This window comes from Meles meles, chromosome X (genome assembly GCF_922984935.1).
Source record: "Meles meles chromosome X, mMelMel3.1 paternal haplotype, whole genome shotgun sequence".
Classification (NCBI taxonomy): Eukaryota; Metazoa; Chordata; class Mammalia; order Carnivora; family Mustelidae; genus Meles; species Meles meles.
The window spans coordinates 89,109,746-89,124,988 of record NC_060087.1 but is presented as its reverse complement, the minus strand read 5'-3'; the positions used below and the strand labels follow the sequence as shown (position 1 = coordinate 89,124,988).

The window sequence follows — 15,243 nt, the reverse complement described above, 5'->3', positions numbered from 1 at the left end:
TATTTCTTGATTTTAAAGTGGAGAAAAGGGAGATAAAATGTACTTTAAAGAGCTCATAGTGAATTGACTGATTTTTTTTTTCTGAAACTAGCATCCAGAGGTACTGTACCCTTGACTTCCCCATAAAAAGATAAACTCTTATGTGGTTATGTATGTATGTACTTCTGTGGAGGTGAGAGAGAGAAAGAGAGATAGAGGCTCTTGGGAATATATGAAAGAGAGGTACCAAAATCCTGCTATTGTAAGCTAGGTTATAATAAGCTTGCGATGTTTCCAGTTTCATGAATTGCAAGCATAGTTGAGGTATTTGCCAGACCTAACATATTGTATATTTGTTAGTACCTCTCATGATCATAACAGTTTTTAAAATAACTGAGTCATTCTTTTTTTAAAAGAACATTTTAAAAAATATTTATTTACTTGAGAGAGGGAGAGGGAAAGAGACAGAGGGAGAGAGGAGAGAGAATCCCAAGAGAACTCCCCTCTGGGTGTGAGCCTGACGCGGATCTTGATCTCATAACCCTGAGGTCATGACCTAAGTTGAAACCAAGAGTCAGTCACTGACTACACCACTCAGGTGCCCCTAACTGTGTCATTCTTTATTTAACTCGTGGTATATGTGATTGTGAAATATATTGTTAATAAGCCTGTCTTTTTTTGCCCATGTTTTCTATTTTACACCTGTTTCTACATTTATTATTCATTACTGTTCACTTTATCTTGTTTTAATAAACAATTTTTCTAATTTGTCATTTTGTTTGTGTTTTACAACTGGGCACTCAACTTGGAGCTATATGTGTAAACAACAAGAATGTTTTCAATACTTTTATTGAGGGTACCAACAAAATTAAATCTAGAAAAAGGGAAAAACAAAACTATTTCTTTTACCTATTATTTCAATGTATCACTTTATTAATTCCCCTAAACTGACTGTAAACTATTGGATTTCCCTTTGGGTCATATTCTAAAATAGTGAATATATCTGATCTATATCTACATTGATCTATGCATATATGTATCAATATACATATGTGTTTATATCCTAGCTTGACAATAAGAATAACAAGATTCAGAAGCATTACTGAAGTCCTGAAACTTGGTAAGAGGCATCTCCCGGAAACTTCTACCAAATAACACACTTAATAGTGGAACAGCAGGACCATTTTTTTAGTAAAATCAGGATCAAGTCAAGGATGTGCACTATTATCACTACTAGAGTGCTAGACAATGGAATAAGACCACTGGAAAGAATTAAGAGACATAATTAATATAAAATACAGGGCAAAACTTTGTGGAGAAAATTTTCATTTATCTTGAAAATTCAAGAGAATCAATGGTCTATTAAAATTAATGGGAGCTCAACAAGGTGGTCAGAGGCAAGATGTACCTCAGTAATGATGCAAGTTCAATGTTAATAGCTTCCTTATGTATCAGCAATAATTATGCTCATTGAAGTAAAAGAGCAGAGTTGAAAACAACTCAAATATTCATTAATGGGAGAGTGGTTAAGAAAATTATGTTCATGTACACACTGTGGACTATTTTGCAGTTAGTTAATTGAATTAACTAGATCTAAATGTAAATGTATTAACATGAAAATAGCCTCAAGTCCTACAATTGCGTAATAAAAGCAAGCTGCAGAATAATTTCATCAATCTTAAAATTAAAAGACAAGTTGACTGTATTTTCTGAAATATATATATGAAATACATATTTCATATATATGAATAAATATATATATGCATGAAAATTGATGGAAAAAGTCTGAAAGCTTACCTACTAGATGAATAGCAATGGTTATTTCTTGGTAGAGGACTGATATTGGGGGTGAAAATCAAGGGAGACTTTAATCTCTAGTGTTTTTCTTTTAAAGAGAAAGTACTACTTAGGTAGGTAAAAATAAAAATAATTATAAAATGCAATGGTTTGTTGAATTCACCTAATCAATTCACTTAAATTTGCCCATATTTTCATATATAAAAGGAAATTGCTTTCTAGTTTCTTAAACTTCGATTCATTTAATGACTAGTGAAGACCACAAGTTATGCTCAGTACAATGGATACAATGGCAAGCATGACAAACATGATTTCTGCCCTCCTGGAACTTACAATCAAGTGGGAGAAGCAGATAACAAACAAATACCAAAATAATTACACATCATTAGACATTTAAACAGAAATGAGCAGCATGGTTTGATGGAAAATACTGTGTTGAGGGAGACTGCCCAGAATAAGAAACATTTTGATCACATATTAGGCCACAAAACAAGCCTCAACAAATTCAAGAAGATCGAAGTCATGCCGTGCATCTTTTATGGGCACAATGCTATGAAACTAGACGTTAACGACAAGAAAAAATCTGGAAAGACCACGAATACATGGAAGTTAAATAAATGCTACTAAATAGTGAATGGGTCAACCAGGAACTCAACGAAGAAGTAAAAAAAAAAAATACATGGAGGGGCGCCTGGGTGGCTCAGTGGGTTAAAGCCTCTGCCTTCGTCTCAGGTCATGATCTCAGGGTCCTGGGATCGAGCCCCACATCGGGTTCTCTGCTCCACAGGGAGCCTGCTTCCTTTCCTCTCTCTCTGCCTGCCTCTCTGCCTAGTTGTGATTTCTCTCTGTCAAATAAATAAAATATTAAAAAAAAATACATGGAAACAAATGAAGATCAAAACACAACTGTCCAAAACTTCTGGGATAAAGCAAAAGCCATTCTAAGAGGGAAGTTTATAGCAATAGAGGCCTACCTTAAGAAGCAAGAAATATGTCAAATAAGCAACCTAACCTTGCACCTAAAGGAGCTAGAAGTGGAACAATAAACAAAACTTAAAAACATCAGAAGAATAGAAATAACAAAGATTAGAGCAGAAATAAATGATATAGAAACTAAAAAAAAAAAGAAGAAAGAAGGAAAGAAAGAAACCAATGAAACCAGGAGCTGGTTCTTGGGAAAAAAATCAATAAAATTGATAAACCTCTAGTCAGACTTACCAAGAAAAAAGAGAAAAGACTCAAATTAATAAAATTACAAATAAGAGAGGAGAAATAACAACCAACACCACAGAAACATAAACAATAATAAGAGAGTATTATGAAAAACTATATGTTAACAAATTGGACAATTCCTAGGAACATATACTACCAAAACTGAAACAGGAAGAAATAGAAAACTTGAACAGATTGATAACTGACAAAGAAATTGAATCAGTAATAAAAAAAAAAAAAACAACCTCCCAACAAACAAAAGTCCAGGACCAGATGGTTTCACAGGCAAATTCTATCAAACATTTAAAGAAAAACTAATTCCCAGTCTTCTTAAACTATTCCAAAAAAAAGAAAAGGAAAGAAAAGTTCCAAATTCATTCTATGAAGCCAGCATTTCCCTGATCACAAAGCCAGATAAAGACAGGACTGAACAAGAGAACTGCAGGCCAATATCCCTGATGAGCATAGATGCAAAAATTCTCAACCAAATGATAGCAAACTGAATTCAGCAATAACATTAAAGATATTATTCACGGGAGCCTGGGTGACTCAGTTGGTTAAGCGACTGCCTTTGGCACAGGTCGTGATCCTGGAGTCACAGGATCAAGTCCTGCATCTGGCTCCCAGCTCCATGGAGAATCTGCTTCTCCTTTCTCTCTCTCTCTCTCAAGGAAATAAAATCTTTAAAAAAAATATATCATTCACAGTACACCTCCATCAGAAAGGATGAGTACCCAACTTTTGTATCAACATGGACAGGACTGGAGGAGATTATGCTGAGTGGAGTAAGTCAAGCAGAGAGAGTCAATTATCATATGGTTTCACTTACTTGTGGAGCATAACAAAGAACATGGAGGACATCAGGAGAAGGAAAGGAAAAGTGAATTGGGGGAAATTGGTGGGGGAGACGAACCATGAGACGAACCATGAGAGACTGTGGACTCTGAGAAACAAACTGAGGGTTTTGTAAGTGAGGAGGATGGGGGGATGGGTGAGCCTGGTAGTGGGTATTAAGGAGAGCATGTATTGCATGGAGCCCTGGGTGTGGTGCATAAACAATCTTGGAACACTTAAAAACTAAAATAAAATAAAAAACAAACAAAGAAGATATGGTCCATATATACAAAAAAAAATCATTCGCTATGATCAAGTGGGATTTATTCCTGCAATGCAAGGGTGGTTCAATATTTGCAAATCAATTGATGTGATATATCACATCAATAAGAAAAAGGATAAGAACGAGCTGATCATTTCAATAGACACAGAAATAGCATTTTATAAGATATAATATTCATATATGATAAAAAAAACCTCAACACAGTAGATTTATTTTTTATTATTTTCTATTAAATATTTATGTGTTTCAGGGAGGGAGAGAGTGCTTGTGTGCACATACGAGAACACGAGTTGGGGGAAGGGCAGAGGGAGAGAATCCTTAAGCAGATTCCCTGCTCAGCAGAGAGCCTCATGAGGGGCTCGATTCCCATGACCATGAACTAACCATCTGAGCCAAACCAAGAGTCAGACATTCAACCAACTGAGCTATCCAGGCACCCCAGAAAAGTAGCTTTAGAGGAAGCATACCCCAACATAATAAAGACCATATGAAAAACCCACAGCTAACCTCATCCTTAGTGGGGTAAAAAACAGAACTTTTCCCCTAAGGTCAGGATGTCCACTCTCACTAATTGTATTCAACATGTACTGGAAGTCCCAGCCACGGCAATCAGACGACAAAAACAAATAAAAGGCATCCAGGTCAGTAAGGAAGAAGTCAAACTTTCACTATTTGCAGATGACATAATACTATATGTAGAATACCTGGAAGACTCCACCAAAAAATTGCTAGAACTGATACAAAAATTCAGTAAAGTTGCAAAATCAACATGCAGAAATCTGTTCCATTTCTTACACCGATAATGAAGCAGCAGAAAGAAAAGTCAAGGACTCAGTCTCATTTAAAATTATATGCAAAATAATAAGATTCCTAGGAATAAACCTACCCAAAGAGGTAAAAGATCTGTACTCTGAAAACTTTAAAACACTGATGCAAGAAATTGAAGACGACACAAAGAAATGGGAAGAACACAAAGAAATGGATTGGAAGAACAAATATTGCTAAAATGTCTGTACTACCCAAAGCAATCTACAGATTTTATGCAATCCTTATCAAAATACCAACAGCATTTTTCACAGAACTAGAACAAATAATCCTAAAATTTGTATGAAACCATGAAAAACACTGAATAGCCAAAGCAAGCTTGAAAAAAGAAAAGGAAATCTGGAGGCATCACAACTCTGGACTTTAAGTTCTGTTAAGAGCTGTAGTAATCAAAACAGAATGATACTGGCATAAAAATAGACATAGAGATCAATTGAACAGAATAGAAAACCCAGAAATGAACCAACAACTATATGCTCAACTGATATTTGACAAAAGTAGGAAAGAATATCCAATGGGAAAAAAAGTCTCTTCAACAAATGGTGTTGGGAAAACTGGACAGCCACATGCAGAACAATGAAACTGTACCACTTTCTTACACCATACAGAAAAATAAATTCATAATATATTAAAGACCTAAATGTGAGACCTAAAATTATAAAAATTCCAGATGAGAACACAGGCAGTAACTTCTCTGACAACTGCTAGCAATTTTTTTTTTTTTTACTAGATATGTCTCTTGAGGCAAGGAGAGCAAAAGCAAAAATAAGCTACTGGGACTGCTTCAAAGTAAAAAACTGCACAATGAGGGAAACAATCAACTAAACTAAAAGGCAACCTACTGAATGGGAGAAGATATTTACAAATGACTAACGTGATTAAAGGGTTATTACCAAAATTTATAAATCACTTATACAACTCAACACCCCAAAACCAAATAATCCAGTTAAGAAATGGGTGGAGGACATGAACAGACATTTCTCCAAGAAGACATCAGATAGCCAACAGGTGCATGAAAAGAGGCTGATCACCACTTATCATCAGGGAAATGCAAATCAAAACTAAATGAGATATCACCTCACACATGTCAGACTGGCTAAAATGAACAACCCAAGAAACAACAAATGTTGGCGAGGATGCGGAGAAGAAGAACCTTCAGGCACTCTTGGTGGGAAAGCAAACTGGTATAGCCACTGTGGAAAAGAGTATGGAGATTTCTCAGAAGTTAAAAATAGAGCTAACGTATGATCCAGCAACTGCAGTACCGGGTATTTCCCCCAAAGAATACAAGAATACTAATTCAGAGGGATACAAGCATCCTGATGTTTATAGCAGTGATATTTACAATAGCCAAATTAGAGAAAAATCCCAAGTGTGCTTTGATAGAAGAATGGACAAAGAAGTTGTGATATATATACATACACATATAAACAATGGAATATTATTTGGCCATGAACAGAATGAAATCTTGCCATTTGCAATGACATGAATGGAGCTAGAGTATAATGGTAAGCAAAATAAGTCAGACAAAGACAAATACCATATGATTTCACTCATATGCGGAATTTAAGAAACAAAACAAACGAGCCAAGAAAAAGAGAGAGAGAGTGAGAGAGAAACCAAGAAACAGACTCTTAACTATAGAGAACAAACTGGTGATTACCGGAGGTGGGGTTGTGGGGAATGGGTGAAATAGGTGATGGGGGTAAAGGAGTGCACTTGCGATGAGCACTGGGCCATGTACAGAATTGCTGAATCACTCTACTGTACACCTGAAACTAATATTCCACTGTATGTTAACCAAATGGAATTTAAATAAAAAGTTAAAAAAAGTAGTGCTTGGAGGTCAAAGCAACAGGGCTTTATGTTTAATAAGATGTAAGGGTGAAGAAGAGGAAAGTATCAAGTACTTTCAGGCTCAAGAGCAGGGAAGAGTTTAGTGGAGTGGAGGGACTGAAAGGAAGCCAGTGTAGCTAGAGTTGAGTGAGTGGTAAGGGTGGGAGGGGCTGTGGAGGTGGGGAGGCAGGGAGGTTAGAGGAGATAGGCAGAAACCAGGTGATTCATGACTAGGTAAGGATATGGGAAGGAGTTTGAATTTACTCTAAGTGCTATGGGAACTAAAAGACTTTAGACAGGGTGTGATTTATCTTTTCTCAAAAGGCATTTTATTTTGGCTTCTGTGTGGGGATAGGCTTGGAAGTGGACGAGAGAAGCAAGATCAGTTAGGAAATTATTGCCTATGGTCCGAGGATAAAGTCTTGGATATGGATACAGGTAGAGAGATTTGAGATTCCTTTGAAGTGGAACTGATTACTTTTCTTGAATTAAGTTCTTGGTGTGTATATCTGAGTCTAACCTTCATGAAGTTTTTAATTATTTTCTCCATTTATATACTATGTTTTTATTTCATCTTTCATTTCTGGAAGACAGTTCCCCAAAACATTTAGCATTTGCCTTTGCTGCTCTGATTAAGCCCTTTCTTTCCTTGCACTTACTTGCTCTGGAGTTGATGAGTTTGGGGGATTCTGAAATGCTTCAAACCTTACCCTGAAATCCCCTTCATTCAACGTAGTGGAAATGATAAAAATGTAAGAACCATTTTATCCCATCCAGATTATTGACTTGGCTGAGATAAACTGCACTCAAGCTTAAGCATTTCTTTCTTTCTTTCTTTTTTTAAGCTTAAGCATTTCTTAAGGCAATTTATCTATTAACAGCATAGTTCGCTTTCAGGACCTGTTTGCTTATCCAGTGGTTACTTAACAGGCTCCAAATTTTACACTTTAATAATGGGCCTCTTGATTTTTCTTGCATGTCTGGGACAGAACGGGATGGACATCTGGAACATATGGAAAGGGTTGTTAAGATGTTATGTCATTACTTAAGGATACCATAAGCATGTCCTCCTGTTTCCAACACCGTCAAAGGACGAAGTCAAAACAGACTGCAAATTGGACAATGTTCAATTAAAGATTCACCTCCAAGCATTAGGCTACCCATTATTCCTCCTCAGTGGAAACTCTTCTCAGACGGAAGTTACCCGCTTCAGAAAAAAGAAGACTGCTACTAGGGAGGCTATAAATAGACTGGGTCCAGGACTAAGGATACTCTGTACCCACATCATGAAACTAGGAGAAGCAAGGAGTGCAGAGGCTCTCTTTATGTTTATTGGGGACTTCAAAGCCAGCCTAGAGGGGATGAGGAGGCCCAGAAATATAAAATGGTGGTGGTGGTGGGCGGTGGGAAGAGAATATATTTGCACTACAGTAAGGCATGGGCATAGTGTGTTGTTAGTGACAAAGAGACAAGCAGCCCCTGACATCTGGAATCCAGCCTGACACTATTAATTGGGTCTTGGTGTTTTCTTGTTGAACATAAATAGTCTCAGAGAACATCAACATTAGGGAAGGTTGCTCTGCGACCATGATGGATCAGGACAAAAATAAGACCACTCCACAATCATGTCCAAACATTGTCAAAATATGAACAGTGTCCCACCCAGCAAAAATGACCAAACATCTCCCATCCTGGCTAGTATGAGTGACTGTTGCTTTTTTACCAACTACTGCTCTAGCTTCAGGTCAGTCTTCCCCACTTAGAGGTAAGATTGATTTAGGAATCCAATCACGGAATTTCCCCCCACTTTCTGATAACCTTTAAACGTAGAACAAAACCAGCTAGTGTAGTTAACTCAGCCTGGTTTCTTCAGGAATTTCCTGGTTTAAGCACTGAAAGTCTCACGTTCCAGGAAATCCTTCAGTCTCAGGCAAACTGAGGTGGTTGGTAAATGGCCTGCTTCCCTAAACCCTCGTGCAGATCATCTAAAGCAAGTCCAAATCCTCTAAGTCCCTTCTACCACCCTGTCATTGAGATGTCCCTTGGTTTCCCATGGTGTGCATTCTCCCTTTGCTGCAGCAAATAATAAACCCAACTTTTTAAACTACAGGTCTGTTCCTAGTGATCTGTGGTTGGAGGGCATCGACATCAGTAAGCAAAGAAGCACAACAATGTGGAAATTCTCCCAAGGCCTAGCATGGAAAAATGGGATCGAAGGAATGGAGAAGTAGGTGGAGCAGGGCCAGAAGGCAAGGGTGCTACAGGCCTGATGGGACCAAAGTGGTTTTCTGAAAAGGTGGTTTTTAGGGGTGATAAAAGATGAGGTGATGGAGATGAAGCCATGAGCTTTTGGAGGAGGAAGAGGAGTTGTTACCCCCCCACCCCCGTGCTTAAATAATCATTGAACATTACATCAAAAACTAATGATGGGGGTGCCTGGGTGGCTCAGTGGGTTAAAGCCTCTGCCTTCAGCCCAGGTCATGATCCCAGAGTCCTGGGATCAAGCCCCGCATCGGGCTCTCTGCTCGGTGAGGAGTCTGCTTCCTGCTCTCTCTCTGCCTGCCTCTCTGCCTACTTGTGATCTCTGTCTCTCAAATAAATAAATAAAATCTCAAAAAAAACTAATTATGGGGGCACCTGGGTGGCTCAGTGGATTGGGCCGCTGCCTTCGGCTCGGGTCATGATCTCGGGGTCCTGGGATCGAGCCCCGCATCGGGCTATCTGCTCAGCGGGGAGCCTGTTTCTCCCTCTCTCTCTCTCTCTCTGCCTGCCTCTCTGCCTACTTGTGATCTCTCTCTCTGGCAAATAAATAAATAAAATATAAAAAAAACAAACTAATTATGTACTATATGTTGGCTAATTGAACGTAACAGTTAAAAAATTTTAAAAAAGAATAACATAAAGGTTTAAAAAAAGAACACTAGTGAAAAGATAGCAAAACCTCACACCCTTTTGGCTTATGTTACAAAATAATGAGTCAATCTGTAATGGCCTAGAAGTTGATCATAGAGTTTTTGTATCCACACTTGCTTTACCGTTGACTGCATCATCTAATAATTTCTATGTAAGGTAAATTTCAGGGAAGGGAGAACTCCAATAACACACCAGTTGACAGGTCTTATAACTGCAAAATACTAAACTTACAATTTTAATTCTTTGGGGTTGAGGACATTCAATGTTAAAGACCAGTAATTAGACAGGAAGACAAACCATGAGAGACTCTTAAGTCTAGGGAACAAACTGAGGGTTGCTGGAGGGAAGGTGGGTTGGGGGACGTGGTAACTGGCTGATGGGTATTATGGAGGGCATGTGATGTGATGACAACTGGGTGTTATACGCAACTGATGAATTACTGAACTCTACCTCTGAAACTATATTTTGGCTAATTGAATTTAAATAAAAAAATAAAGTGGTAATAGGAAAAATGAAAAAATAAAATAAAGGCCCTACAACAGTGTCTGACATATAGTAAATGGCAACAAATATAAACTATTACAACTACTATCATTATGCTCTCTTTTTCAATGTGCTTATTTGAAAAGAGGGACAATGCAGTAGTTTTAAAGAATGTTTTTGATCACATACCCTTGAGTATGCTGGAAGTACATATTGAATGTTAAATGTAACTGCCTTGTTTTTAATACTCTGCTCGGAGTCAAACGTTCAGATGACTGTGTACATGCCTTTTCGTGAAATTTACTGTAAGTGACCTTTGGTAAATCTTTTAAAATCAGGGGCTGGGTACCCACATTCCACTCGATGTTGGCCCCTACTGCATGTTGCAAAGCAAGTTTTGCAACCGGATTACAATTTAGTTTGGTACTATTTATACTTAAAAAATAGCAGGGGGTGAAAACAAGGCGATTGTTCATGCAAAAGGAAACCTAGAGCACTCAGAATCTAAGTTGGAACATTAGGGAAGTAGGTTCCTTAGAACAGGTTTAGTTTCTGATTTTCATGAGAAAGCTGTCTTTCCTTATTTCTACAAAAGTAAAAGTCACCTGTAAAAATGTATGAACACGCATGAAAGGCTTCTGGAGTCCTCTGAACTTCAAAAGAAAAAAAGTGTGAATGCCTAAGTTCTGGGAGTGTCCAGAATATATTACAAAAGGTAGCAAGTGGAGTTTTGTACATTTATGATAACTTGGTACTGCTGAAAGATCGTCTTTACCTGGTGTTTTAATACCCAGGGAAACAAACAGCTTGTTTATCCTACATTAGTACTAAATTGCCATATTGCATGTGTATAACCTGCATGTTCCAATCGCTACTATTCTTAACACAAATTTGATTTTCTGTCTTCTACAATTCTGAAATGTGTTGAATTTACATTAATTTCCTCAGGGATCAAGTTTGGTGGTGATAACCAATTACCCTGATATTGTGTTCTTCCAATTCTTACCCTGTTTGAAATTATTGCCTTCCCCCCCCTTTACTTATTTGGGGCTAAAAATACCCATTTATACCCACAGTATAGAAAACTTGGGTAAGAAATCTACTTCTTTACTAGTTTAAGTATCATTTATTTGGAAAGTGGCATTGTTTTACAAAACAAATAAAATAAAAACAATAATTCTTGGAAGTAAATTCCAGTAGCAAGTTAATAAATTAGGTGGTTATACTTACTTATGAAGTCCTAAGGAAATACTTCCAGGGAAACTTTTACTTTTGATGTAAATTTTGGTGTGATCCTATTTCTACCATGCCTTTTCCAATGTATACTCTTTTTCGAGAGTAGTTTTATACGTATTAGTCCCACAAACATATTCAAATCTCATACGCACACAGCAGATAGTCAGATTCCCATTTCTGTAAACACTTTGCATACTTTAAATATGCTATTATTTACTTATAATAATCAGTTTTGTAGTTACTGCATACTTGAAAACATACAATTCTTTCTCTTTTTTTACTTGATGTATGATTGATTTTTATTTTTATTTTTTTAAAAGATTATATTTATTTATTTGACAGAGAGATCACAGGCAGAGAGAGAGCCTAAGAAAATGAATCAAACTGAAAAGCACAAATTGAAAATGGAATTAAAATATTTAAGTTTTCTTTAATGTTCAGAGGTAAGGTGCATTTTCTTCAAAAGCAGTTATATAATAAACAGTGAGCAAGCTAATACAACTAAGAAAATTGTGAAAGGGATATAGAGATAACTTCATGAATTGCTTTTGTCCTTGGAACAAATTAATTACAAATATTAATTAAGGGATAATTGTGCTGGGCAAAAAAGAAAAAAAATTAAATCATTTTTACAATGTCATTGCCAGATCCTAGAGTAATTCTAGATGGAAATACCATTTTAAGATAAACAAAGACACAAACCCTCTTTGGGACTCGGTCATTACTTACCGAAATTTGCCATCTGTATCGTCTGGTTGCCAGTGTCAGGAACATTGTAAATCACAACAGCATCTGCGTTTCTTCTGCCTGCTGCTTGAATTTTTTCCGAAAATGTACAATTACCTCTTTCTATCAGCGCAATCCAGGGACTGTTAGTATTAGTAAACTCAGTGTTGTAGTCACAAGCTTGGTAGTTATTGTTCTTAGGGATGCCCACCACCCCCATAGCATTAGCCACTGGTGAGGCTAATCCATAAACACCACATTCACACCTCTCTATCGTAGTATAGTTGCTGGTTTCATTGTAATAAGTCACAGTCACATAGGCATTCATTGAAAAAGACTCTGTGATTTTAAATAAAAGGGTAAAAATTACAAGCAGCCGAAAACAACTGGACTTATTCTCCTGGTTCATTGCTTGTTCATCTGAGCATAAAACTTAAAATGTCTGCTGGTATTTCCAACTATCAGTCACCATTTGTCCACTCAGGTCCCCGCTAGGCAGAAGTTTGAAATTTCAGTTGCAAGTAGGTAACTGATCTCACCTCTAGCAACATAAGCTCTGAATACATCAGCTCTATTTCACTTTAGTTATCTACATTCTCCCTTGCCTGCCCCTCCTCCAACTGTACACACGTAACCTTTAACCAGAACTACGTTAGCAATAAATAACACCATAAACTTTATTCTACATGTCAACTTATCAGGATTGGATGACTTCCTGCACTGAGATTTTTTTCTTAATGTGCCAGCTAATGCACGTTCATAAACATGGAGTGGATCGGAATGAGGAACTGGACTCTTGGGAATCCCACGTGACAAGGCTGAAAGTCACCTCTCTCAGACTATCTAAAACAAACTGGTTTTCCAAGCCCTGCTGAAATATGCTATCAACCAGTCCAGCCAGGAGTTAAGACCCAGAAGTTTAACTGCTACGGTAGGAGTAGAATTGATTTTATAGCCCTTCCCCCTCTTACTTCTTTGTGGAATTTTTCTTAACAGGCTCCCCAAGGAATAACTTCTGCCACCTTGTTTATTCGTTGAAAAGTCAACATATTTCAGTGGCTAGGGATCCTTTTAAGTACAGTGCCTTGCCCGTGGTAGGAGTTCAAATATTTGTTGATTGCCTGATACCTGAGTTGCAGCATTCCATTAATTTTTATGTCCCATGTGTTATACTGTAACAAAAGATTGGTCAGGGTTTAATTTTGAATATTTAGTATTTTTAATTCTGGTGCTTTCAGATGTCTAGACAGACTTATTTATTTCGTCACTTCCTTTATTGTAAGTTCTGCTTTTAATCAGGAGTGCAACTGATATGTATTGCTGAAGGGTCAACTGGTCTGGCCAAGTGGCTGGGCTAGGGAGATTGCAATATGTGCCAAGGGCTGGTGAAGAAGTTGATAAATGGACACAAGACAGAGATAGCAGGAGTCTGGGCCAAAAGTCAACAAATGAGACAAACAGGCATCAGGCTGTCAGAGAAGCTGAGGACACCAGGTCAAAAGGAAGGCAGGCACAATGGTAGTCTGAAGTCCAAGGGAAGTAGTCTGGAACCAGAAAGACTCCTAGAGCCAGGGGAACAGGACAACAGAAAATAGGAAAATGGAAGACATTGTTGAGTGAGATAATCAATGAAGATATTTCTTCCCCTACTTCTTGTCTGTCCATAGGCATCTGAGATAACAGCATTGGAGTGGACCCTGCGGTAGGAATGAACAGTAACACTATTCAGCAGAAGGGAGGAGTACAGGAGATGTGCAATAGAAACTAATGAATAAATCCCAACAGATGCACGCTACAGATTTAACCTTTCTATCCTATTATAGCAGTCGATTACTCACCTGTATATCCCATCCCCTGTTATTATAAGCACCTTACACATAGTAATCAGTTAATAATTATTCATGGAATTGAACTGGAAAGTTTAAAGGTCTAGGTGTATTAGCTTGTGGTCTACTTAAGAGTAAACACAAAAAGTTGAACATTTTGCTATTAGGACTATGATTTCGATATTCAAACTCATAAGAAAGCCTGTCCTCACTGGACAAAGAAAGCTGTCATATTGAAAAGGGAAGTGTTACTATGGCCAAAACCATTAGTTTGCTGATTGCTGATAGACATCTCTGATAAATGCAACATCAGCATGCAATATGCAAATAATTAGTCAAGTCCTAGAAATTTAATTTTTGCTTTTCCTACCATGTATTAAATTGCTTCTCAAGGAAAAACGTCTCATGAAATAGTTTAAAAACAGATTAGTGAGAAATTAGCTAAATTCATTAGAAGTTAAGTTTTGTTCATTGTAACTTAATGGTTTCAAATCTTCAGATTATTTTTTTTTGCAGAAGTTAAGTCATTACAGGCCTTAAAAATGACAACTTCCCTGTAACACTTTGTGGCAGTACTGGTATATTAAAGATGATTTTACTAAACTATTAAAAATTGTTCTGAAGGTTGAAATGCATGAATTTCTTTGGTAACCAGCATCATATATCTTGTACAAGGTGCATTTATGTTTCCTTTCATGACATTCAGAGAGAGTTGTACCTTACAAACAATCTTAGATTGTTTTTGAAAATTTGTAGCTAAGTAAAATTAGTCCCAGAAAAATAAACACCTGCCAATGCAATTTTTCTGTTAACTCCTAAGGTAATTTGCTGGGGTGTGAGTGGTCTAGTCCTTCTTCAGGGTTTTTATTATTTTTTTTTAAGATTTTATATATTTGAGAGAGAGAGAGCACAATTGGGAGGGAAGGGCAGAGGGAGAGGGAGAAGGAGAAGCAGATTCTGTAGAGCAGGGAGTCTGTTTCAGGGCTTGATCCCAGGACACTGAGATCATGACCTGAGGTGAAGGCAGATGCCTACCCGAATGAGCCACTTAGGTACCCCTGAAGTTTTGTTTGTGGAACACCTACATTATACTCACTTGGAATTTTATTTAAGTGAAGATTTCTGGGTTCCACCTCCAATCATCCTGAATCAGAATCTGAGGAAAATATCTAGGAATTCACGTTTTAAATGAGCTCTCCAGGTAATTCTTATGCACTTTACAATTTAAGAACTTGAATGCATAAACTTGTACATGAAGAAAATAGTACAGGATCATAGTTTTGACAGATCTGG

General features: G+C 37.3%; 1 protein-coding gene across 2 annotated transcripts in view; it reads right to left on the bottom strand.

The window, feature by feature from the left end:
• RNF128 (ring finger protein 128) overlaps positions 1-12,712 on the bottom strand; it is a 101,284-nt gene extending 88,572 nt beyond the window's left edge. The window contains exon 1 of one of the 2 annotated variants that reach the window (XM_045996035.1): positions 12,128-12,712. In XM_045996035.1, coding sequence (XP_045851991.1) covers positions 12,128-12,533 — 406 coding nt within the window. In that variant the 5' untranslated portion in view covers positions 12,534-12,712. The remainder of the gene's footprint in view (positions 1-12,127) is intronic. The other variant, XM_045996036.1, reaches the window with a different exon arrangement.
• Positions 12,713-15,243: the final 2,531 nt, after the last annotated feature.